We start from the raw sequence: 26,814 nt of genomic DNA on the forward strand, positions 1-26,814 counted from the left end.
AAAAGCCACACTAAGGCTTACAAATAGGTTACTTTAATCTGAAATGTGAACAATCACAACCGAAAAGTATAAGGCCCTTTTCCTTCTCAGACTATACTTTTGTGACTCTTACACAGAAAGAATACTATTATTCCAAATAATGTTTTTTTAAATATATGTTCATTTCAACAATTATTCTATAATTTTCTAGAAACTGGTAATAGGTTGATTTATGGGAAAGTTAATAATAAGCTAAAAAGGATTATTAAGATACTAGATACAATATAATAACATGGGTATATATCATCTAAAACACCCCCCGCCAAAAAAAACCCCCCCAATTTTAAAATTTACTTTCCAAAACAATTAGCAAGACTTACTTACCTGGATTTCTAATCACTTGAGTATTCAAGTTGCTGTTCTGGTCATTATTTTGCTAAAATAAATGCACATAGGTAAGAATCTTTTAAGTGGCTTCAAACACCCTTATAAAAATCAGGATACAGAAAACCCTTATGCTAAAAGAAGTTCTCACTTAAGATATTAGAATATATAAATGTAATATTTGCAGATATTTTTTAAAAGTATAAACTATTTGTCCCATGACTTTTTAAAAAGTTTGACTTTGAAATAATTTTAGACTTACAGAAAAGATGCAAAAATAGTACTGAGGGTCCCCATATGCTTTTTATCAGATTCTCCTACTGTTAATATCTTATATAACCATGGTATAATGATCAAAACTAAATAATTAATACTGGCACAATACTATTAACTGAACTACAGACTTTATTCAGATTTCATATTTTTCCACTGAGATCCTTTTCCTCCAGAATCCAATCTGGTACTCCATTACACTCAGTTTTCATGTCTTCTTACTTTCCTCCAAACTGGGACAGCTCTTTAGGTTTTTCTTGTCTTACATGACCTTGACACTTTTGAAGAATACTAGATAGCTATTTTATAGAGTATTTCTCAATTGGGGTTTATCTGATATTTTCTCATGATTGGATTGAAGTGATGCTTTTTTGCCAGGAATTCCACAGAAGTGATGTACCTTTTTCAGTACACAGTGCAGGGGGTTCATGATGTCAGTATGTCTTATTACTGGTGACATTAACTTTGATAGCTTGTTTAAGGTGGTGTGAGGCAGGTTTCTCCTCTACAGAGCTATTATTTTTCTCTTTGTAATCAATAAACATCTTGGAGGAGATACTTTTAGACTATGCCAATATCTTGTTTTCTTGCCCACTCATTTTAGCTTCCCTTGGAGGATCTTACCTGCAACAAATTTTATTGTGAGATTTTCTATTTCCTTTATTCCTTCTACATTTATTAACTGAATTCTTCTGTAAGGAAAAATGTTTCAATAACATAAAGAAAAAATGATGCATTCATTTACCTGAGATTCCTGCCGTTTTTTAATAGCATGCTTATATAATTTATGTAATTTTCTTGCATCAAACTCAGTAAACTTAGATACAAAAATCCACAGGTTTCTAGAAGAAGAAAAGGCAAGTTAGTCTGGTGGAAAATATTTAGCTTTTTAATGAAATCCCTTCCCTCTACACAGAAATACACACATCTTAGCCCTCTATGGAACAAGGTTTCAGGAGATTATTTCTAGCACTTTTTTTAAAACTTCATATATGGATAAGATTCCAAATAAAACTGGACATTGTTAACTTTTACTTCTCTTTCAAATTCCTTCATTTTACAATCTTTGGATTTGAAAAGTAGTAATCAATCCTAATTTGAAACCAAAGGGAAGTAAACTTACAAATCAGGAAGGGACTCATACTGTGGTTCAGATTAGATACAAAAGGAATAAACTATGTTAATAGTTTGAGTAAAGATACCATCAGATAATATGGATTAAGCCTGTGAATTAAAGGTCCTGAATAATGCATTAAAAAGCAACTGTCATTTTATAATTGTGATGTAATCGTCATGAGAGTAACATGATCAGACACTGTAAACCAAGGACAGTATTGTATCTTTAGGTCTCTCTTCCCATCCCAAGGCTGGGATCAGTAATTGATCATGGTACTCCTTCATGATAAATTCAGATGCAGTCTCTGAATCCTTCTCAACACAGCTTCTTCAGAGGCACTAATAATCAGTGACACTAGAATTGAAGTTTATCTGCCATCACTGAAAAAGTAACAGCTTCATATATTTACAATTTTTTCTTGAACCACTAGCTTTACAGTAGGTATGTTAAAGATTTTGAATCTTGCTTATATAAACAGAGGAAAGAAATTACTAATTAGCCAATGATGGAGGTTTAGTGGACTACCCAATATCAACATCTTTGCTGAGTCAAGCAATAGATTTTTGTTTTTGCGATACACAGGCCTCTCACTGCTGTGGCCTCTCCCGCTGCGGAGCACAGGCTCCGGACGTGCAGGCTCAGCAGCCATGGCTCACGGGCCCAGCTGCTCTGTGGCATGTGGGATCTTCCCAGGCCGGGGCACGAACTGGTGTCCCCTGCATCGGCAGGCGGACTCTCAACCACTGCGCCACCAGGGGAGCCCCAAGCAATCGATTTTAAGTGATTTTTAAAAAATAATAAACTCTGTGTTGTGTGAATAATGACTTCCCAAAAGAAAGCCATCTCTCAGGATATTAATGGAAGAAAGAAGGCCTAAGGAAGCAAAAATTCTTAGCTAGAAAATAACTATTCTCATCCTTTTTTATGGGAGAAATAAAGTTATACAGAGTACTTAATTGGGGGATTTTTTTTTAAGATTTATTTGTTTATGGTTGCGTCAGGTCTTAGTTGCGGCATGTGGGATCTTTCGTTGCGGCGTGTGAGTTTTCTCTTCTCTAGTTGTGGTGTGCAGGCTCCAGGGTGCATGGGCTCTGTAGTTGCAGTGCGCGGGTTCCAGAGAGCGTGGGCTCTGTAGTTTGCGGCATGCAGGCTGTCTAGTTGAGGTGCGCGAGCTCAGTAGTTGTGGTGTGCGGGCTTAGTTGCCCCACAGCATATGGGATCTTAGTTCCCTGACCAGGGATCGAACCTGCATCCCCTGCATTGTAAGGTGGATTCTTTACCACTGGACCACCAGGGAAGTCCCAATTTGGGGATTTCTAAACAGCTGAGACATATTTCTCTCAAATACCAAGCATCAATTGCCTATGACTACAAAACATACATTGTTACAAAGGCTTGAATGAGATAACTGTATAAAGTATCTAACCTGTGTCTGGCTAGGTACTTTATACAGTTTTTATATTTTCAAAGCTCTTTTCTATTACTTAATTCCACAAATAACCAGCCTTTAGGTAGGCACAGTCAATGTAGCAGACAATTTTTCAAATAAATGAACAAATGGGGTAATGAGGCTAAGTGACTTGCCTAAACTCATATAGCTAGGTAAGGCTAGAAGGCAGGGCTCTGGCTCCTAATTCTCTTTCCACTAAGATGAGTAATTCCCAGCCTTTTGATTTTGGACATTGATATGTGTGAAGAGCTGCTTGCTAGTAAACTCCTAAGTGTTAGTAAATTTTGGAAATCAGAAATCTGTGAGTCATACAAAAATTGCAAAATTATCCCAGCATGTGTGCATACAGAGATGGATATCTGGTGATTTTCTAAAAGAATTCTTACCAGTGTTGTTAAGACAGTTGTGGCTTTCTCAAGTGTTTTCTTTCCTTTTTGTTTTATTAATTATAAATTACCATTTATAATTTAGTTTGTGACAGCTCTTTGCTTAACTGTGTATATGATGATACCTATTCCTCATCAATATTTTGATCTATAATTTTACAAAAACTAGACTATAAAATTGTACTGCAGTTTAAAGAGCAGTCACCCAAACCCTTATATTTAATGTGCATATGTGTGTGTAATACTCTCAAAATTTGCTTCTATAGTGATACTTCATATAGCCTGTAACACTGGGCTATTTAAATAAATTATGGCATATTAACAGGCATATCAAGTTATAAAGACTAATATTAGCAGGCTATTTTAAACTAATGGGACATTTTCACAATACATATGCACAGACTATTTTGTTTCTTAATTTTCAACATCATGAAAATTTTCATACAGCAAAGATAAAAGAACTTTACAATGATCAACCATATACCTAATACCTAGATTCTCTTATTAGCATTTTACTGTGCTTGCTTTATCACATATGATTCCATTATGTCCATCCCTCTGTCAATCCCTCTAGTTTTTGTTTGATACATTTCAAAGAAAAACAGGTATTAGTATATCTCCCCCCTAAATACTTCAGCATGCATATCATTAACTGGAATCAATATTATTTAGTTTTTTCTTTTGAAATACTCTTTAGATTATACTACTCTCGGTAATCAATTATCAGTGAAATGAAAGAATGAAGAAATAGCTAATACTGAGTCATGAAAGCTAATTCTTTCAACAAATTTGATAAAAGTTTATCAGATAGCAGTTGGGAAAATTAAATCATTCCTAAATATAGTAAAATCCTTGTAATTTACATCTAACTTAATTAGCCAAATCCTATTATTATCCATTGTTTGACATTAAATTAGAATAGCTTATTTAAAAAAGTATCAAAACGCTGATTAAAAATGGGCAGAGGACCTGAGTAGGTATTTTTCTAAAGAAGACATACAGATGGCTGACAGGCACATGGAAAGATGCTCAACATCAGGGAAATGCAAATCAGAACCAAAATGAGATATATCACTTCACACCTGTCAGAATGGCTATCATAAAAAAGGAAAAACAAGTGTTGACCAGGATGTGGAGGACATGGAGCCCTCATGCACTGTTGCTGGAAATGTAAATTGGTGCAGCCACTATGGAAAACAGCATGGAGGTTCCTCAAAAAATTAAAAATAGAGCTACCATATGATCCAGCAATTCCACTCCTCCGTACTTTTCTGAAGGAAATAAAAACACTAATTCGGAAAGATATATGCACCCCCATGTTCACTGTAGCATTATTTTTACAATAGCCAAGACATGGAAGCAACCTAAGTGTCCAACCATAGATGAATGGATAAAGAAGTCGATTTCTCTCATTCTCTCTCTCTCTCTCTCTCACACACACACACAAATATTACACTGCCATAAAAAAGAATAAAATCTCGCCATTTGCAACAACATGGATGGACCCAGAGGGTATTATGCTAAATGAAATATGCCAGACAAATACTATATATTTCACTTATAGGTGGAATCTAAAAAAACAAAACAAATGAACACGTAACAAACAGAAATAGACTCACGGATACAGAGAACAAACTAGTGCTTGCCAGAGGGAAGGTGCATAGGTGCATGGGCAAAATAGGTAAAGGGGATTAAGAGGTATAAAATACCAGTAAGAAAATAAATAAGTCACAGTGATGTAACGTACATCACAGGGAATATAGTCAATAAATACAACAACTCTGTATATTTACAAATCACTAGGTTATACACCTGAAATTAATAGTGTAAGTCAACTATATTTTAATAACAATAAAGTAAAATGCAAATTTGGTCCTGTTTAAAAATAAATGAAGTTAAAATTATGACTAATGTTCATGAGGTTCTATTAATTTATAAAATACTTGAGTTATTTATTAAAGATAAATGAGTGTAATCTGGTTTTCATTTTGTTACTACAACAAAAGGCTAAAAAAATCAGTATGTCTTTAAATTGTTAAGAATACTGTGTTAGGGCAGTGGTCACCAGATGATATTAAAACTTTCACTATTGGTATGACATTAACCTTGAAATAAAATTTATAAGCAAACTTAGAGAAAATTAATTAAATGATACCTGAGTGAAGTGAAATCCACAGCAGCTGAGAAAATTCATCGCCTTTAAATGAATTTATAGACTATCTCTAGACTATCTACATTCTACAGTTAACTCAAAAGAGTAAAGAGGTAGGAATTAATAAACTGTGTTTTTATTAGTAATTAAATTTCTTTTTAAGAATACTTTTTTCCCTAGAAAAAACCTAGTTGAAATTAGATTCTGGTCCTAATTATATCACCTGCTGAATTGTGTGATCTTGGGCAAAACTCCAGACCTGGAACTAGCATAAGAGTGAGCGCCTTGTTGTTAAAGTTCATGCCCTATGCGCCTCCTTGGCCATTACCCCAGTCCCAGCCCTACAAAGCTGTTCACCTGAGTCCATTTTTTTCTTCTGTAAAAATGGAAGTATTAACTATTAAGATTCCTAAATACAGCATTTTTAAAAGGATCAATTAGAATGACGCATATGAAAGTACTTTGATATACAAACGAAACACAAATATACATTATTATGGTTATCACTTGATTGTAAGTGATTTTTAAATAAAAACTAGTGTTGCATTTCTTCACCATTTGGCCAAAATATTTATATATAAACATCTATAAGCAAGAAATAAAGCAGATAATTATGGTTACTGTAAAAATTTGCTTAACGTCAACTGCTGTATAATTATGGGTGAAGTCCCTATCTTTAAAATTACAGGTAAGGTCTTGATCTTCCTTCCTTTTGTAGAATCAGTAATTGTAGCTGTGTTCTGTGGGTTGGAGTGGAATAGAGCAGGGTGGTCGGAAGTTCAACCTTAACACAAGGGACTCTCCCTTCTACATTTTTCCCCAATCTTTCTCTAAAGACAGCACTCAGACCAGAGCAAAAACTAATTTGCTTTTGAAATATTTTTCAATTGGGGTCTTTCTGTTCTTTCCCATTTAAAGGAATCTGGTATAACCAGAGACAGTGGCAGCAGGAATAAGTACCAAGGAATATGAAATCAAGGTAGATTGGGAGAAAAACAAAAGCTAATTTGCCCAGCTGGGTAAAAAGAGGAATAAAACCTTGGGAGAGGGCTTCCCTGGTGGCGCAGTGGTTGAGAGTCTGCCTGCCGATGCAGGGGACACGGGTTCATGCCCCGGTCCGGGAAGATCCCACATGCCTTGGAGTGGCTAGGCCCGTGAGCCATGGCCGCTGAGCCTGTGCATCCAGAGCCTGTGCTCCACAACGGGAGAGGCCCGCGTACCGCAAAAAAAAAAAAAAAAACCTTGGGAGGTAAGGGCGAACACAAAGAAAAATGTCTCCTGGCTATTTGGTCTCTCTTCTTTTAAAGGTTTTTTTACCCCCCTCCCCCATTTCCTAATAACAACCTAAACCTGAAATAACATCCAGTTGTATTAGTCGACATGTAATTTCAACGAGATGCTGCTTATTTCTAATCTAGAAAGCAGGTAAAATAGATATTCTGCCTTCTTCACAACATCAAAAATCTAAACTCTAACTATATTAAGGTTTAAAAACTGGTATGTAGTACACAAGTTTTGTCAGAGAGAAAATAAGCTCCTTTACACTAAAAAGTAGAAAATAACTTTAATATAATCCTTTAAATTAACTAAATTTAGCTTTAAAAATAACTCACTGCATTTCCTTTTTCCCTAATTTTATCACAGACAAGCAACAATCAAGAATATGTCTGGGAGCCACTGACAGAGAACATTTATTTAACTTTGGATCTTGAATATAAAAAGATAGAGGAATTCCGCTATCTTCTCATTTAATCCTAGTATATATAATTAAACTCTACTGTATTCATGTCCATGTCCTGTGGTTCTGTACTTTAGGGGTCCCTGTATGAGTTGATAAGAGCTTGAGAAGGATGGAGTAATTCTATTTTATGGTATTTAAGGAAAGCATTAAGCTCCGGTGTATATATATTCCAACCATAAATAAAAGATTCAACTAGACACTATGAATAGTACTTGAGAATTATTGCCTCTCATTCTGCATAATATATCTTATCATTATCCTTCAATAACTGAAAAATATGCAGTGCCTTATCATTTTACAGATGATAATACTGGGGGGCTCATAGATATTGGTAACTGTTTAAGGTCACAAAGCCAAAAATTAGCCAGGATGGAACTAAGCATGCATGTCTTGTGATGCCAACTCCAGTGATCATTCCATGTCATTATAGGCACATGACTTTAGGCTCTTCTTCATGTCTGTGAATGGTTTCAGTTTCTTTAGACATGAGCTCAGTTTCACTTGTTTTCAAAAGCCTAGTGATCACGATCAACTTCTATCTCCTCTTTCTAAAATGGGGGTCCTGGTTGAATTTAAGAAGAAAAGGGACAAGGATAGAAATTTTTTTTTTAACTTTTGTGTAATCATCATGCCTCCTCCAGGAATGTGTCATTAAATTTTTTGTTTTGATGTATAGCTGCACTACATGTAGCAAAGTAATCAGAAGGCTAATAAACAGATATCAATGACTGGTTTATGCTCATTTTATTTTTTTCCTATCCTGTCCAGTAGTCTGGCTTAACAGTGTCCTGGATTTGGTAATCATTAAGTGATTAGTATCATATCATAGCAGTTCAGATTTATAATTTTAAAACCAACTGTAACTTTAAAATCAATCAAATTGCTGCCACTTCTAAGATGAAGAGGAAAACAGAAGTCTGCATTTTACATTGCTTGAGGACATTGAGTTTTACAAGGCTTTAGTCATACTTAGAAGATGAATTGCTAAATTTATGTAACAAATTGGTATACCAACCTCTGAAGATATTACTGAGAATAATTTGGTAAATTGTGGAGATTTTTAAAAATAAAATGCAATTTGAATTTTAATGAAATGCCTTTCACTATTTATTTAAAGGCAGAGATGCTACCTGTGGTTTATCATGATGCACAATTAAGTAATCACTTATTTATAAAAAGCTTTAAAGTTAAAGGAAAAAGTGAAAGCAATCATCCTCAGGTTACCTTTTTAAACTTTTTGTTACCTAAACTTCAGAAGTAGAAAAAAAATTGAAATACAAGAGACAAATAGATGGTTACAAAATTACAAATTTAACACTTCCTGAAAAATACATCACTTACTTTCTCCACTGCTTGATTTGTTCAGGATTTGTATACTCTTTCAGACATTCTGTGATATGGTCTCCAATTTTTATTAAGCACTGTCTAGTATGTTCCAGTTGTTCTCTTTCTGAAAGGCCTTTCTCGGGCCTATCAAGTTGCTTCAACGCTGCTTTGACAGGCCTCATTCTTTCTTTACACTTTAAAACAGGAAAATAAGAATACAAATACATGTATTAAAACCATGAATTCAACAAAGATCTACTTCTTTCAATCATACTTACTTACCTGAGTAAATATAGCATTGTCTAATGCTAAAACGAGCATTAAATCTCACCTCACAGCTCTTAAACATCAAGCATTTCTCCTTCAGACTTTATTCAGAAAGCAAGGCTTTCCATTATCATTTAAAATCAGTCTTTGCCTAAGTAAAAGCCTTGGATTTTACTTACTTTTTATAAAAATGGTTACTTTTTACACTGTAGAACACCATTCTAAACAGACTTAACGTTAAAAGATAACAAAATATTTCAGAGTATAACAATATTATGTATTGACTATAATATAGAATAAAATGTAAAAAAAGATCTTTATATATTGGCAAAGCTATTTTTATATATAAATACATAAATAATAATCTTTATATAATATATTGGCAAAGCTATTAACATCAATATAGCTAAAAGTATAAACTGTCTATTCTTGGGGCCGAAGTAGCTAATGATGAATTTTGCTTCTATCGTATTTGGGCAGTCAGGGACGTGGGGGTAGTTGATGGAAACCAACCTCTTCCTTGGCCTACAGAGCACTAGCATGCTAGTAAAAGGACAACACACCCAAACTGTACCATTCAGTAAAGTCCAATTTGTGTAATAAAAACTGTTAACCTTATACCAAAACCAGAATTAAAATATTACTAAAAAAGCAAACTGCAGATAAATTTTATTGTATACAAATGCAAAAACAACTTTATAGTAATTATATCCATGAGTAGCAAGTTGAGTTAGTTTGGGGAATGTAAGGATGGATCAACTACAGACAATATATTTAGTTGACCCAATGCCACCATTTATTTACATCACTGCTGTGAAGGGCCTTTCTTATTATCAATTAAGTGTCTATATTATATGTGCAAATTTGTTTATGAGTACTTTATTCTGTTTTATTGACCTATTTCTCCAAATCAGTTGGGAAACTTTCCATTTTGTCAGGAATAATTTAACACTGGAATCATTTATTCTTTAGTTAAAATTAGAACTCAGCCAAGCCTAATGTCTTCTTTAAAAAAGGGAAAATTTAAATTTCCTTTCTAATTTTTAGTGTTACTCATATTTGTTCTCTACATTTTCTGTTTCTTGTTCAATTTTCTAGTTTATATTCTGCTGGGAAATTATTTATTCAACATATGTAGGCTGGATACATACTATATTCTAGGCATTGTTCTAGACCCAGAAAACAGAGTGGTAAATAAAACAGAGACCCTGCTTTTATGGAACCTGTAGTCTAGTAGGAGAATAGAGCCAATAAGTAAACAAGACATAGTGTTTAAGATGGTGACAACCATGATAAAAAAATAAATAAAGCAAGAAAGAACAGGGAGCTTTCTACCTTACTTAAGCTTTCAGAGAAGGGTGATGCTTGAGCAGGTATCTAAAGAAAATGAAGGAGTAAGCCATTTCAAGCAGAGGGAAGAGCAAGTAAAAATGTCCTATAACTTGTCTGACATGTTCAAGGGAACAGTATGAATTCCAGTGTCGCTGGAACCAAGTGAGTCAGGCAAACAGCAGGAGATGATGGGAGTAAACCATATGCTGTATCTTTTAGACTATTGTTATGAATCTTTTATCCTGAACGAGAGGGAAAGCCATTCAAGGGTTTTAAACAGAAAAGTAACAAGGGGTGACTTTATTATCCCTGTAACAGTTATTGTCAGTCTGGGCTGCTGTGTGGAGTACAAACTGGGGTATGAAAAGGGTATAGGGTGAGATGCGAAGGGTGAAAGCAGTGAGAACAGCTATGAAGCTATTGAAATAATCTAGGAAAGAGATGGCTGTGGCTTGAACCAGTGTGTTAGAGCCAATATGATTTACTCATTGAATGTGAGTGGAGGAAAAAGAGAGGAATTGATGACTAAAATCTATGCTAAGGTCAAGGCCTAAAGATGGGAACTGGAGCAATGATAACTAATGTTTATAAAGCACTTATTAGGTACCAGAGGCTGTGTGTTCATTGCTTTAAATTTGATTCTGACAATAGACCTTTGCAATACCATTCACTCTATTTTATAGAAAAAGAAATTGAAGCTTAGAATGAAATGACATCTGTGAAACCCAGTTTTGACCTCAAACACTTTCTTGACTGCTAAATTATACTGCTATCTAGGAAGGCAGATCAATAAGACACAAGAAAATCAAGAGATGCTAAATGAGGCAAAGATGTCAAGGAAAATGAAGACTGGGAAAAGACCAGTGAATTTCTTAATAATCAGAGCTATTCCCGAATACAATAAAATGTATATACCAAGAAATTTTTTTTTTTTTGCCGTACGCAGGCATCTCACTGCCGTGGCCTCTCCCGCTGCAGAGCACAGGCTCCGGACGTGCAGGCTCAGCGGCCATGGCCCACGGGCCCAGCTGCTCCGCGGCATGTGGGATCCTCCCAGGCCGGGGCACGAACCCGCGTCCCCTGCATTGGCAGGCGGAATCTCAACCACTATGCCACCAGGGAAGCCCCCAAGAAAATCTTAATCATACAAGCTCAGAAAATCTGGAGTCCATGTTTAAAACTATTCCATTATTCCTTTCCATAATACAAGAGATTTTAAATCATTTATGAAGGTTAATGAAGAAGAAATTCATGCACTGGGCACAAAAGAAAACTTTCCATTTCATCGGTTACATGAACAAGTCAGATGGCTAAGGAGGAAATGTGGGCAAAGAAGAGGCAAGAGGTGCAATTTCACTTACCTCAGTAATGGAGCACATAGTGTAGGGGAAGCAGTTCAGAAGAGTTCAGTGTTTTCACCTCAGAAAAGCAAAAGCACACCATCACCCATTCCCACCCAATACAGAGGGGGTAAAAAACAAAAACAATAGAAAATGGATAGAGAGGCTAGATTAAGATCTAGGCCATAAATAGAAAGGTTAGCCTTAAAAGTTGCTAAGGAATCACAACATGTGAACCTGGAGAAAAGATAAAAATGAAAGTCAAGAGATAAGATATATGTTCATTCAAGTAAGTAAGATGGAAGACAGGAGCTGCAACAGCTTACTTGGGAATGTCCCCAATATTCTCAGAGATTAGAGGGATGTAAACAGCCAAAAGTGAGGAGGACAAGAAAACTGTGGCAGGAACTATGTTATTTAAAGAGCATATCTGGAACTATATTAGGGCATGTAATGGAATCAGTAGGAAATGAATAAATGCGTTCTCAGTCTTAATATCATCCAGTCAGAGTACACAATAGGAGAAAATGGGACATGAAGATGAGCTGGGGATCTAAAAGGACGTAGTAGGTCGAACACAAATATAATTTTAGAAGGTGAAAATTTCCATCTTTCAAGTATAGCATTTGATTAGTATCAGTGATAAAACTGACTTAAGATTACACCCATAAGATTATTTGCGTTCCTGAATATATACAGCAAATAAACCCTTTGGAGAAAGGCCAAGATAGATTCTCCCTGACTCTGATGAATATAAAAGCATGGTAGCATGTAAAACCAGTAATATTTTAGACCAATGTTCCTCAAAGTGTGGTCTATGAACCTGTGTTAGTCCAAAGCAGGATAGGTACAGAAATTTTAGAAACCTTTGTATCAGTTTGACAGTGCAAATTTATACCTACTGAATCTAGTAATACAACACCAGGGCTTATATTTTATATTCGTTTCTTCCTAATTTCATTTTTATTTTATTTTCTAAAAACACTGGTCTGTAGAAGATTAGAAAAGAAGGGTCCTTCACTGTAGATAAAAAGCACTGTTATATGGATAATAGGCTCAGGAATTGAAAAGTTTAAAATTCTAAAGTTGGAGGAAAAAAAGTTTATTCCCTAAATACCTCTTCTTAAAATCTTTAATTTATGAAGAAGTTTTTCTAGGTTGATTCTAAATTTAGGATACCTTTCAAAATTTAAATCTATTGCTTTTGTCAGCTTGAACTGCAATGCTATCAAATTCAAACACATTTCTAAAGTTAAAGTTTTAAAAGATGAATATAAATTAAATAAAATGCTATATGAATTATTCCTAATAACCAGAAACTTTACTACTTACTATGCTGAATGTCTTCTGATCTAGCTCTTCAGATTCTTCAGATATGGGAACTGGTTCACCACTTGCAGTGATATGAACTGGAGCATCCGACACTGAAGATTTCTTAGATCTTTCCTTGCTATCAGACTTGGATTCACTCAACTGATGAAAAAAAAAACACAACAACAAAGGCAAAAATGATTAATACTTCCAGAAGAATTACGGTCCCATTTTATTCTATAAAGTTTACTCACATTTAACATTCTTATCTATTTGATCTTTCCCCCATTTTATTTGGGGAAACCAAAAATAAAGCTATTCTGTAACATTATTTATTAGGTAAGGCATCAAAAAGGATTCAAACCTGTTCTTCTCCTCTACTAGATACCCATATGCATTTTTAAAGAACTCAGTTATTGAGACTAATTGGGCTGACAGACAATTTATTCTCCTAAACTGTAAATATGCTGTTGTGTCACTTTCTAAGTTTTACATTATGATTTGCATACCTTTTCTTCCTTTATGTCTTTTTCTTTCTGTATAGCTTCTTTTACTTTGTTTTCTCTTTTCTCTTTAAAATCTTTTTCCTTTATATCTTTCTTATCCTCTTTTTCTTTTATCTCCCTTTTAAGTTCTCTTTTATTTTCCTTTTCTTTCGCTTCCCTCTTTTCTTCTGGTTCCTTCTTTATACAAACATCTGGCTCAGGTTTTTCTTCACTGTCTCTTTCTGTTTTAACTTTTTTATTTGGATGTTTCACAGAAGTGATCTCATCCTGAAAAGTGCAAGTATGGCCAATGTATTACTAACCAAATCTTGACAAAGACTAATTTCTTTTCTTTGCATGACTACGTATTGCGTGTATGTGGATTCTGAGAGAAGTAACTCAGAATCCCATTAGTAATGATACATGCAATATTTACCTTCCTATAAAAATTAAGGTAAGCCAATCCCATTCAAAATTCATAACAAAATTAAAGGAGACAGAATGTCTTCAAATGGCAAATGTTTGAAAAGGAAGGACCTTTGCTCTATCCCTGTAGTGAAATATAATATTCTATTGGATGGGTAGAAATTCTGTTCTGTAAATGAGACTACATAGCAAACTATAAAAAAGAACTTCAGTATCTAAAAGTAAAATTTCAAGCCTTACTTCAAACTTCAAATGTAAAGCATACTAAAAATATGCCATGTTCCCTTTCTATATAACAGGTTGCTTTTCTAAAACACATTCTTACCTTATCATCATCTTCATCAGACTTTTCTGAGGGCAGGGGAGAAGAATCGCTCTTTACTTCCTCTTTCATTTTTATAGACTTCATTGCTTTATTCTTCTTAGCTCTTACTTTCCTCCTTTTTGAACCTCCCTAAAAATAATTATTTTTATTCTAACCAACCCCACAGATTCCATTAAAAAAAAAATCTTAAATACCACATCTATAAAGCTAAAGAACACACACTCCAACTCAATCCTTAATCTGCTGGCACTAAGCTACACCAATCTTAGAAAGTTATTATCAACAAAAGTGATATAACTTAATGAATCAAGTACAAATTAATGTGAATAAATGCTAACCAACTGTAATTATTTCTTAAAAAAAAAAGAGAGAAATAGGAGGGTTGTTCACCTTCCTAAATTATTATTATCTTCAACTAAATCCAATGTCACCAGAGATAGCCTTAGAAATTTTTTGTTTGTTTGTTTGTTTGGCGGTACGCAGGCCTCTCACTGTTGGGGCCTCTCCCGTTGCGGAGCACAGGCTCCGGACGCACAGGCTCAGCGGCCATGGCTCATGGGCCTAGCCACTCCACGGCATGTGGGATCTTCCCGGACGGGGGCACAAACCCGTGTCCCCTGAATCGGCAGGCGGACTCTCAACCACTGCACCACCAGGGAAGCCCAGAAATTATTTTTAATAATACACAGGTAGTTATTGACACTGTGGTCACAGGTAAACTTTCAAGGGTTGCTTTAGTTTCCAATCACCTCTGTTTTAGTGTCTTTTTCCTTCTTTTGTGAAACGCCCTCATAAATAAGCTTGGTGATCTTTAATGCTATTCCTTAAGCTGCCCAATGTCTCCAAATGAAACAATAATGGAAGCCTGTCCTCTCAAAAAGCACTCCACTCTACTCCAAAAGTTGCTCCCACTCTCTTTCTAAATACTAGGAAAATACAGATCCCATTCTGAAAGATAGGACTCACTAGAGGTTTAACATGAATGCTGAGATCATTTAAGGCAAAATATTACCATATTCAAATAAAGCTAAATTACAGATAAACATACTGATGAGCCCATGCTAACCACGGGTGTCTAGGGTGATCAGAAAACTAGATTTATCTTATTCAAAAGTAAATGCTCTTAAGCATATGTTAACTTACTGCACCAGAAAGCCTCTGAGCTTCTTTTCTTGCAAGATCTTTACTAAGTAATTTGATGAGGTAGTCCGCACGTGTCTGTAACTGTTTTGCTTGTGGTTTTTTATCAGGATCATCTGGAAGAATCTGAAAAGCAATTAATTTTTTCATCTTGTCTTTAATAAATAACATGAGAAATAATAATCATTCTTTAAAAAAGGGTTACTCATTTAAAAACTATGTGTAATTCACTAACAAGTTACAACTCTTAAAATCTGTAGGAATAAACAGCTTAAAATGCAAAATACATTTTTTATAGCTATGCCACAAAGATTCAATTTATCTGGGAATGAATTCTAAATACATGAGAAAAATATCCCTCTATTCAAAATGAGACTACACAGTATGAGGTTAGAAATTTCTTTCAAATATATAATGGTGTATTGGCATTCAGTGTTATTAAACATCATAGTATTCTTAGATTTCCTTCCTTCTCAACAGTATATTTTAAGTATAAAGTATACAAAAATTCCTAGAATATAAAGTATCATCTATCAGAACTTCTAGGGTAGCGCAGTGGTTAAAAATCCGCCTGCCAGTGCAGGGGACATAGGTTTTCATCCCTGGTCCAGGAAGATCCCACATGCTGCGGAGCAACTAAGCTCGTGCACCGTAACTATTGAGCCTGTGTACCACAACTACTGAAGCCTGTGTGCCTAGAACCCGTGCTCCGCAACAAGAGAAGCCACCACAATGAGAAGCCCGCGCACCACAATGAAGAGTAGCCCCCGCTCGCTGCAACTAGAGAAAACCCGTGCGCAGCAACGAAGACCCAACACAGCCAAAAATAAAAAATTAATTAAAAAAAAAAGTATCATTCATGTAGAAGATGACCCAAAGCATGGACTGTGAGGAAACTCTTACAATGAAAACATAAACTAATTTTGTTTTACAGTAGCAAATGACAAATATCTGAAGGTTCCCACTTGTCCATGAAGAAGTAAAATATAAAAAGATAAATGATAAGCATAGGGCAATGCTTCCAATGTTTTCCATTCTAGGCAAAGAAATGATTATAATAACTAGTGTGGTGGCATCAAATCACCAAAACACCTAAACACTTTGTTATTTTAAAAAAATATATAAACACACACACATAAAAAACAATCCTCTTTTGCTTTTGAATAACATAACTGAATGACAGGTTTACTTTTAACCTGATACTATGAAGAAAAATATACCTATGCCTTAATAACAAAAATGTAATTTCAGAGGTAAAGCAGAATCTAGAGATCATTTAAATTCAATCCCTTCATGAAAACCAGATTCCAAAGAAGCCAAGGTCACACAGCTAACTAGAGCCATGGTTTCCTGACTCCCAGTTGAGCTTATTTCTAACATAATTTGAAAGCAAAAAATTCAATTTAACATCAGCGGTCAACAGAATCAAGAAATATTTAAGTACCTTGTGTGTCAGACTGAGGTCAGGATCCATTTTAATCATTTCCCAGCTTCCATATCCATATTCGTAGATACCAATTAACAAATTGGAATCATCTTCTTTGCCCCAGTCTATATCAAAATGAGCTGCCTTCGTGTGGCATGGGATGATATACCTATCATTAAAGTTAACAGCCACTGTCAAGTTATAATTGCCTTATTAAAAATTAATTTTGAAAAACATATGAGTCATTACAACTTCTAAATACTATGCTTTATTTTAGTTTTAAAAACATTTTATTCAAATTGGCCAATGGCATAAAAAACATTTTTAACATACATTCATATCCAAATTATTGAATAACAACAAATATTTTACAATGGTAAAGTAAAAAACTCACTGCTTTCTTTCTTCTGGGTCTGAAGGAATGGATTTGTGCAACGGTATTAATTCTTCTTCATGGGAGATGACTAGCTTGGCATTCACTTGTACTCCTGATATTCGGAATGTTGGACCCTTTACTTTTCCAAGTCTACCACCTTATTTGGAAAAGAATATTAAAAAGTATAAAATATATACTACGAAACGCAAAGCAAAATATGTTATTACTTATATAAATAAGTACTATTTACCTATATTTTATTTTATTTATTTATTTATTTATTTTTTGCGGTATGCGGGCCTCTCACTGTTGTGGCCTCTCCCGTTGCGGAGCACAGGCTCCGGACGCGCAGGCTCAGTGGCCATGGCTCATGGGCCTAGCCGCTCCGCAGCATGTGGGATCTTCCCGGACCGGGGCACGAATCCGTGTGCCCTGCATCAGCAGGCGGACTCTCAACCACTGTGCCACCAGGGAAGCCCCTACCTATATTTTAAAGTATTACTTATTTGTGTTAAGGGGAGGCTTGCTGGCAAACCCTAAATTTCACTCGAGATTTTTCAGTACATACTACTGATTATAATATAGCACATGAAGATTCACAAAAAGCATTTCATGTACTTTAGCAAATGCATAAGATACATCAATCTATTAATATGTCAGCCTTTCTAAATAAGAGTTCCAGAATGATTTTTTTCAGTACATATAATTACTGAATCTTATCTATTTTTATTTAGATAGATGAATTACAAAATAAGTATAAAGTAACTAGGCTAAAACCATTATCACATGTGTATACTTATAATATCTCATCTATACTAAAAATATAGTACAACTAACAATAATTCCTGATGTTACCTTCCCAGCCAGAAAATATACCAGGCAGATGGATTCTACTGCCTTCAATGATATAATTCTGCTGCCCATTTTCTCTTACCCAGAAATGGCCTTGCTTTGTTTTATAAAGCATCTTTTAAGACTAATGAATAGGTAACTTAAGATATAATACCTAACTAACTCAATAAAAGCATATTTTGAAACTTCCATTTACCTCTCTTTAAATCACTTTCATTTTAGTATTACCTGTTCGTTCTGTTCCTGAAGAATTGTCCTTTAAAGCTTTAATGCAACCATTATGTACCAATTCTCCTAGTCGTCTTAGGTCTGTCTCTGACTTATCAACTAATTCAGCATCTCGAGCAATTGCATCTAATCTATAATAAAATAATACAATTTTCAGGTAAATATGCAGAATAAAATGGAGCCATTTAAGACAGATATTATAAGAGTAAAGTTCTATAATTTTTTAATTTCTATACACTGAGAAAATATGAATAATAAATGTTCAAAACATCTTTTTCATCATCTAAAATAATTATGTAAGTATTTCATTGTAACTTCATGCAAGTCATCTCAAAATAAAACAGAAAATATCTCTATTTTAAGATGGAGTTTTGGGGAGAAAAACAGAATTAAACCAATCTGAGTCTCTGCCACTCTATAATTAAGATAGTGGTTATAGCGGTTATTGAGAATAACCGTTAAACAAAATTGGTCTTTAAGTCAGAGGCTAGGTTAGCAACTTAGCTTCTCTACAGATGAATCTGCTATTTTATAAGCTTGTGATGAAAAGGTAAGAAAAAGCATTTGAAAAGTAGCTTACAATTATAAAAATGCAAATGTTTTACAGGCCATGTATTTTATAGAAAACTTCACTTGTAGATAAAACTTTAGACACTAGAAAGGATTAAGGATAGTACAAAAAGCTTTCAAAAATCTATCTGAAATTTGCTTTCTACAGGTTAACTTTATAAAAACCTTTTACAGCAAATTTAACAACAGTATAAATAAAGCTGACAGCATGTGATACATTCTATAATTCTACTGAGAATGACAGATGTATTTACCTTTCCAGAGGGCCACCAAATTTCTTGTAACTCTTGATAAACCTAACAGAAAATAATTGTTTGATTTAAATGTGGGCTTCACTATTCGTTAAAAAATAGATATAAATATATAGAAATAATACTTGTTAGTGTAGAAATTCAAGGCACTGTTACTAACAAAAATGAATAAACTATGCTAGAATCAAAACATTAAGATAAACCAAGTAAGACAAGATATATTTTTTAACACCCAGGATGATGTTTAGAAACTAATATAAATAAAACAGAAGCTAAATTTTATTTTAGAAATTATTTTTTCCACAAGACAAAAAAGGTTCAAGGCTACCAGAGGAAGTGTCTCCAGAATTATCAATTACATTACACCTCCTCACATTTCAAGTGTAGATAAAAGTTTACTGAATATAGCTTTAATTCAGATGTATGGTATTATACCAACAATGGAAAAATAAATATTACTTAAGCACAAAGCTACCCAAGTGGTTGATGGATGAGGGAAAATATCCAGGAGAAGTAGAAGTTGAAATGCCTCTTCAACTAGAGACAGAAAGTCCAACAAATCAGGTGGTCATAAAAGTACCCTAAACAAAATCTAACAATATATTTAGTTTTCTGGTAGAAAAAAATGAGGAAGAACTTTATTAGTCAGGTCTATGATTTAAAAGAAAAGAGTTACAGTGGCTTGAAAGAAACAACAAACTCTCAAAATACAACAACGAACAACCTTTCACAAATTTCAAATGCAAAAATATTACATAAACAAAGTAAGCTGCTATCCCATTCCCCTTAAATAAATTTGTATATATGAACAAACATATTTTGAAAGAAAACTACAATTTATCCTGCCTGGCCAATCTTACCTCAACTCCTATTTGGACATATCAGAAACACTTTTAACATGGTGAGTTTCAAAAAACCAATCACCTCTGTGTAAAAAACTAGAAAAATATGGAACTAAATTACTCCCATGTAAAGAGTAATGTTGGGAGTCATAAATACAGTCAGAATTTTTAATAAATAATCTAATGTACTAAAATATACATTCATTATTCAAAAGGGCCACTATTCTGAACCACATAAATAAAACCAAAATAATTTAGCAGTCTAAATAGAGTACCAATAAATAACACAGCAAAGATTAATGCCAAACTCATTTTTTACCCATAGTTATAAAGAACAACCAAAAGCAGAACCACCCAATCCCTACACAATTATCATATATTTGCCTCCTCTAAAACTTTCATCTTAATCTTTAAAATTTATGGAATTTGTTTTAATTTCACCCCCTACTAAAAGCAAGTTGAAGTAAAAATGGTCTTATGTCATCTTACCGCCGAATTTCTGCGTCACTAAATCCTTTAATATTTTCCCGAGGGATAGTTCGTGGTCTTCCACGTTTCTTTGGCCTTTTCCGTTCTGAGACTGAATCACTATCAGATCCAGAGTATCTCCTACTTCTACTGCGCCTCCCTTCACTTCCATTGAAACTAATCTGGAATTTGAAAATAAAATTTTGCCCAAGTTTCGGTAAAGCAGGCTTCTATGTTAAGGGCAAAGAAAACATTATAAAAGATTGACAAAATTAACAAATATGTATCAAAAATATTCTATAAACAAAATTAAAAAGCAAACAAAACAGAAAAAATAGCACATTAATGACAAAGAGTTATTAAGAGCCTTAACACTTAAAACATTCTCATAAATCAGGAAAATATCCATTGTCCTTTTGTAAAAATATATGAAAGGTTATTAAAAAGCAATCAAATAACATAAACACAGAATTATACAACCTCACTGGTATATTTCTTAAAATGTGAATTAAAGTTACAATGAAATGTAATTCTTTCTTTAATCCATCAACTTGACCAATACTAACTAAGCAATAATAGCCAATACTGGTACTGGTATAGAATAACAGTCAAACATCTCTGGTGTGTATTTAAACTGGGACAGAGGGCAGTTTGGCAATATTGTATCAAACGTCTTAAAATTTATCATTCTGCTGACTCAGCAACATCCCTATTAGGCATTTTTCTTGATATCAGAAATGTAAACGAACACTGGCCAAGTCATTTTTATCATATAAAAAAAAATTGCAAACAATCTAAATGTTCATCAAAAAAAATCAGACAAATAATCTATACAATAGAAAGCTGAGAAGCCATTAAAAATTTTGTAGAATGACTAACATTCATTATATACTGTCAAAAGGAAGAAAGCAGGTCCCAAATTAATGACTCCAATTAAACCTGGCAAATGATATGTATGAAAAAAATACTAGAATTATGTATACTATATACTATAATAATATTATTACTATGGTATCTCTGAGTGGACAGACACTCTTCCTGCAAGTCTTTGGAGTTCTTCCAAAGCCTCAGTACATATTCTGAATCCCTAATATGCTGAAAACTAATTGAAAGTCAATGATGGTATTTAGTTCTTATTTGTTCTAACCTTCTCCCATCCTTTCACTAGATCTAATATAATGCTGTGCTTCCCTTGCACTATAAAAAGAAACCACTAAGGGGTTTGCAGAAATAAACACAAACAAGAAACTACACAAACAATTACTCTCAGGCCAAACACAAATTACTGGGCTCCATTTCTGCCTGGGATGTAAAAGTTGGTATGCTGCTCCTGCCCTAACAACAAATCTAATCTACAAAATCATAACTTTTTTTTTTTTTTTTTTTGCTGTTCGCGGGCCTCTCACTGTTGGGGCCTCTCCCGTTGCGGAGCACAGGCTCAGCGGCCATGGCTCACGGGCCCAGCCGCTCCGCGGCATGTGGGATCTTCCCGAACCGGGGCACGAACCCGTGTCCCCTGTATCGGCAGGCGGACTCTCAACCACTGCGCCACCAGGGAAGCCCCAAAATCATAACTTTTATTACACGCATCAAAATCACAAGGCAATCTAGTAGTCTAAAATATAAGGAAATAAAGCAGATTATAAGAAGAGATGGAACTTGGACACTGGCTCACTTGTGAAGAGCATGAATGGCAGACATCAAGTACCATTCAAGCAGGAAAGAGGAAAGTCAGCTAACATTTGCTGAAGACTGAGTGTGAGCTACCATGAGAGCAGAAGATCCCTGGGAACCAAAGACACAGGGAGAACCTGTACCCACTCTCAGGCGCTTCTCCACAAACCTCCACCAGCTGCTCATGAGACAAACTGGAAACAGGGCTGGAGATTACAGAAACTTTCCTTCACGGTGAAGGCCTAGAGAAAGAGAGTAGTCACCTTTGAGGGGACAGGCAGAAAGCCTGGCCAGACCCTTCTCACCTACTGAACCAAGGACACAGAAGAAGACCTAATATGGTTGTAGGAAAAGAAAACGAAAACAAAAAACTAGCAGGGCAAGGATTAGGGTAGGGTGGGTTCCTCACTTCCCTCAGACTCAAAATTTAAGGAGATACCAAAAAATTCAGTAATCAGGACAAACCATCTTGTAGTGCAACAGTAGTCTAAAAACAGAAGTTAACGCAAAGAGCTCTAACATTAAAGTTTTTCCTTTTGCCACAGGACCCAATATAGCTTGGCATGGCGCTGCTACCATTATTTAAAAATCTACCATTTTGTTCATTTAGGCCATAAAATAAACACCAACAAATTTCTAAAAATTCAAATCACACAAGGTATGCTCTCTGACCATAAAAGAATTAAACTAGAAATCAATAGCAAAGATACTTGACAAATCTCCCAAATATTTGAAAATTAAACAACACACTTCTAAAAAAAACCCTATGGGTCACAGAGGAAGTCACAGAAGATATCGGAAAATATTTTGAAATAAATGAAAATAAGAACACAACAAAAATCAGAATTTAGGAGATTCAGAAAAGGCAGTGCTTAGTGGGAAACTTGCAGCATTAAATGCTAATATTAGAAAAGGAAAGTCTTGATTTAATGATCCAAGCTTACACCTTTAGACACTTAAAGGCCTAGATGGCTTCCCTAACGCTGCCTAACATTTAACGAGAAAATAATAACCTATCCTACACAAACTCTTCCCAAAAATAGAAGAGGAGGGAACACTTTCCAACTCACTTTATGAGACAGGCATTATTAAATCAGATGAAATCATTACTAGGAAAAAAAAAAAAGCTAAGAATCAATATTTCTCTAAACAAAAAAGTCCAGATGTAAATACTCTTACAATACAGAAATATCTTTTAGATTAAAAAGTCACCTGTTTTGCACAGTTTCTCATTCTGGGGAGCATATAAATTTCTTCAAGTTCCTTTTGTCTTTCTTCCTCTTCTAATCGTCTTCTTTGATCTTCAGGAATGATTTCTTCCCAATTCTTTGAATTTCTTTCAGGTTCCAACTCAATGTCATCCTCATCCATATTTGAAAAGTTGGCAACCTGATAAATTCCAGAATTTTAGCAGAATAAGATTAAAGAAGAACTCATCCTTAAATTATATTTTTCTTTTTTAGTGGGAAGGAAGAGGTACACCAGAATAAGATAATATAACTTAAATAGCCTCAGGATAATGAATATGACTATGGGTTAAACCAAATATGACTGCTAAGTTTATTTCTTCATGAGGTCAAAGTAGATCAAACCAAATGACTTCTAAGATTTCTCTTCCAGGAATGATTCTCTTTTGCCTTGCTTATCAACAAAAGTATTACCAATAACAGAACTAGAGGAAGTTAACAGAGTAACAACAAAGTAATTTATAGAGTAATATGCTAAATCACCTTCTGCAGAAATTACCACACCAGTCCATTAACTACAAAGTGCTATAGAACAACCCGAAATTCTTATTTTTATTGATCATAAACGAAGTACCTAAAGAGCTAATGACAAGACACAAGGAGCTCTGAGACCATAGATAAATTTATTTAGGTTCCCTAAGCCCTAGTTTATTCAACTCTGAAAACAGAGGGCTAGTAAGAGCTCACTAACTTTTGTGAGGATTAAGTAAGATAATGCATTTAAAGAACTGTGCAGAGTCTGGTACACAGAAAGCACTCATTAAAGCTAACTGCCAATACTAGTACATTAAAGCTTACAGATAACGGAAAAGACAAGAAAACTATGCTCATGCTATACAAGGAAAGGGGCTGAAAATATAGTGCTTATTCTCTCATGTATGCTATCTAAATGTTAATGACAGCCTTAAAGCCAGCTGTGTATGAGTGGCAACTCACTGGTATAAACATAATCTGTATTTATTCAAGTTAACGTATCAGTGACTTTTTCAAATTGCCAATTAGTCAAATTAAAAGCAAATAGTATAACAATGTTTAAAAAAACAAAAGTTCATTAGACAATACCCAGAGTGAGTGCCGGTTCCAGAAAACTTTACCTCTCACCAGGATTACTGAAATAGTCTTCTAACTTTTCTTCCTGCTTCAATTCTTGCCCACTACAGTAAATCCTCTGCACTGCAGCCAGAATGATCCTCTGCACTGCAGGCAGGGTGATCCATTAAAATTGCAAAAGTTTCTATTCACTGCTGTGTCTGTGTGTGGCACATTGCAGGTGCACAATAAATATGTGTGAAATGAATGAATGACATTAATTGACCCTTAAAAACCTCAGGTTGTAGGAAATGGCTAGGATATAGAGGAAGCTGCTTCTTTATGCTAAACAACTGGCACACACTTTATGAGGCTGGTTGACTTTAGGACTCCTTGCAACCTTTTAGCCCTCACCTAACCAGGGGTATTTGTCAGTGTTACTGCTTACTTTGCTTACTTTGCCTGACTGATTTGAGTCAAACTTGAAAACTTGAGTTTTCTTAGTTGTGATAATGCTTAAACTAATCTGATGTCAAAAACTGCTCCAATAAAGATTAGCTAAAGTCTTCAGTCATGAAAACGTAACTGTTCATAAATGATTTGGTCCCTTTCAAATCAGGTCACTACTGGTTTGTCAGAATAAGAAAGAAAAATTTTTATACACCATAGCAAATTTTAAGACAAAGATGTTTTTAACATTTTTTAGATTATCATGCTGATCCTGCTTAAAGAAAGAAAAGATGAATAAAACACTAAATGACAAAAAAAAATCATCCCTTATCAATTTATATAATTATAAAGAAAAATTAAAAAAGAAAACTACCTTGAACTGAGAAAGTAATTCATCTCCTACAGTTAAAGGTCCTGGTTCATTTTCATGAGTTTCAGCCCTCTTCAAGATTTCATCTATATCCATTTCCTAAAATAAGAAAGAAATCTTTATTTTAAATATGCTTTATGTTTTAAAATAAATATACTTTACATTTATAGCTTAAAAAATGACACATTTTGAGACAAGTTTGTTTTACCTGGGGCTCTTGTTCTTCTCCCTCGGGCTCCTTAAAAAGTTCCTCAGCACCAAACTTTAAAATGGCTGATAACTCTTCTTTATTGAAAGGAGTAGAACTAAAATCAGGACAAACAAAAATACTTAACACTAACAGTCACAAATTTAACATTTACATAGCACTTCTATGAGTTATTGACATAGTCACCTTTACAACAGTTAATATGACATAGATAAGTGAAGCATTACTAGTATACTTATTTTAAAACTAAAGAACTTGAAGCTTAGGGTTTTCCCCCAAGATTACAAAACTAGAGTGGTGAAACCATGTACTGAATGTATGCCATTGACTAGAAATTAGCTCAGTGCTTTAAAAAATAACACTAAATATAGTACTTCAATGACCTGTTTACACTATGTAACATTTCAGAAAAATGAGTATAGTATGATTCTAAAAGGACTTTTTTTTTTAAGTAAAGTAACTACCTTGAGGGAGCAGAACCCGTGTGTAATACTGTCTTCCCAGTTGTGTCCATTCGTTGAATCACAAGATGATCTAAAACCATCTTCTTTTTGGCCCTTTCAAGAATATCCTCTTCAACTGATCCCTTTGTAACTAGACGATAAATGTTCACCTGTAAAGATACACACGATGAAACTTAAAGTGCAGTAAAAAGGATTCGTTTTGCTAATGTTAAATGCCCAAATATCGGTACACAGACTGATGTTCATCTGACGTAAAATTTTCACTGGTCAAAAGCAATATGAAAATTAAAAAATATAAAACTAAGTTTCTTCAGTTTAAAGACTGAGAGTATGTCCTTCCTTCTTACATTTTGGTTAATAGACTTTATTTGCTTCATTTTCTTTTTATAAAGGAATGACAGTAATTTTTAAATTATCTTTTAGCTGGGAAGGAGGGGGAATGGTAATAAACTTATGACAACCTTATACCAGTTCCCTTAATTCTGATTAATGTTTCATCATTCCAATAATCCAAAATTCCACAAATCACCTGCCAAGTTAATGATGAAGCCCTGCCATTAAAAAAAAAGAAAAAGTTTTCCAAAATAGACAAAAATTGATGTGTAGTAATTCTGCCCTACTTCTCAAAGTCAGTGGTTCTATATCAAACAATACCACCATATAGGGATATTATGAAAATTTATGGAAACATTTTTAGTTTTCAGTGATTAGGTGGGCTTACCAGCATTTAGAGCATAGGGACCTGGGATACCAGGCATTCTTCATTAAACTGGACATTTTGGCTCAATGAAAAATTATCCTGTGCCTTTTGAGTCTTCCAAATGATTTTTAAAAACCGTTCTAAATTATCATGAGTCTAAATTATAACTGTTTTAATATAAACATGAAGCATTTTTACAAAGTTACAATACACACTAATTTTTTC

The 26,814-nt window shown here is 34.4% G+C and overlaps 1 protein-coding gene across 7 annotated transcripts in view; it reads right to left on the reverse strand.

The window, feature by feature from the left end:
- The window catches only part of CHD1 (chromodomain helicase DNA binding protein 1), an 85,294-nt gene that overhangs the window by 13,655 nt on the left and 44,825 nt on the right, over positions 1 to 26,814 (reverse strand). For 4 of the 7 annotated variants that reach the window (XM_079915303.1, XM_079915301.1, XM_079915298.1 and 1 more), the window contains exons 20-35: positions 25,890 to 26,038; positions 25,426 to 25,522; positions 25,221 to 25,316; positions 23,334 to 23,510; positions 20,469 to 20,629; positions 19,141 to 19,182; positions 18,317 to 18,447; positions 17,255 to 17,393; positions 16,879 to 17,029; positions 15,438 to 15,560; positions 14,295 to 14,423; positions 13,568 to 13,831; positions 13,080 to 13,220; positions 8,824 to 9,002; positions 1,382 to 1,478; positions 364 to 415 (exon numbers count right to left, since the gene is read on the reverse strand). In XM_079915303.1, coding sequence (XP_079771429.1) covers positions 364 to 415; positions 1,382 to 1,478; positions 8,824 to 9,002; positions 13,080 to 13,220; positions 13,568 to 13,831; positions 14,295 to 14,423; positions 15,438 to 15,560; positions 16,879 to 17,029; positions 17,255 to 17,393; positions 18,317 to 18,447; positions 19,141 to 19,182; positions 20,469 to 20,629; positions 23,334 to 23,510; positions 25,221 to 25,316; positions 25,426 to 25,522; positions 25,890 to 26,038 — 2,128 coding nt within the window. Of the gene's footprint in view, positions 1 to 363; positions 416 to 633; positions 1,261 to 1,381; positions 1,479 to 8,823; positions 9,003 to 13,079; positions 13,221 to 13,567; positions 13,832 to 14,294; positions 14,424 to 15,437; positions 15,561 to 16,878; positions 17,030 to 17,254; positions 17,394 to 18,316; positions 18,448 to 19,140; positions 19,183 to 20,468; positions 20,630 to 23,333; positions 23,511 to 25,220; positions 25,317 to 25,425; positions 25,523 to 25,889; positions 26,039 to 26,814 lie in introns of those variants that run through there. The other 3 variants (XM_079915304.1, XM_079915299.1, XM_079915300.1) reach the window with 3 other exon arrangements.

The sequence above is a fragment of the Stenella coeruleoalba genome (assembly GCF_951394435.1).
Source record: "Stenella coeruleoalba genome assembly, chromosome: 3".
Classification (NCBI taxonomy): domain Eukaryota; kingdom Metazoa; phylum Chordata; class Mammalia; order Artiodactyla; family Delphinidae; genus Stenella; species Stenella coeruleoalba.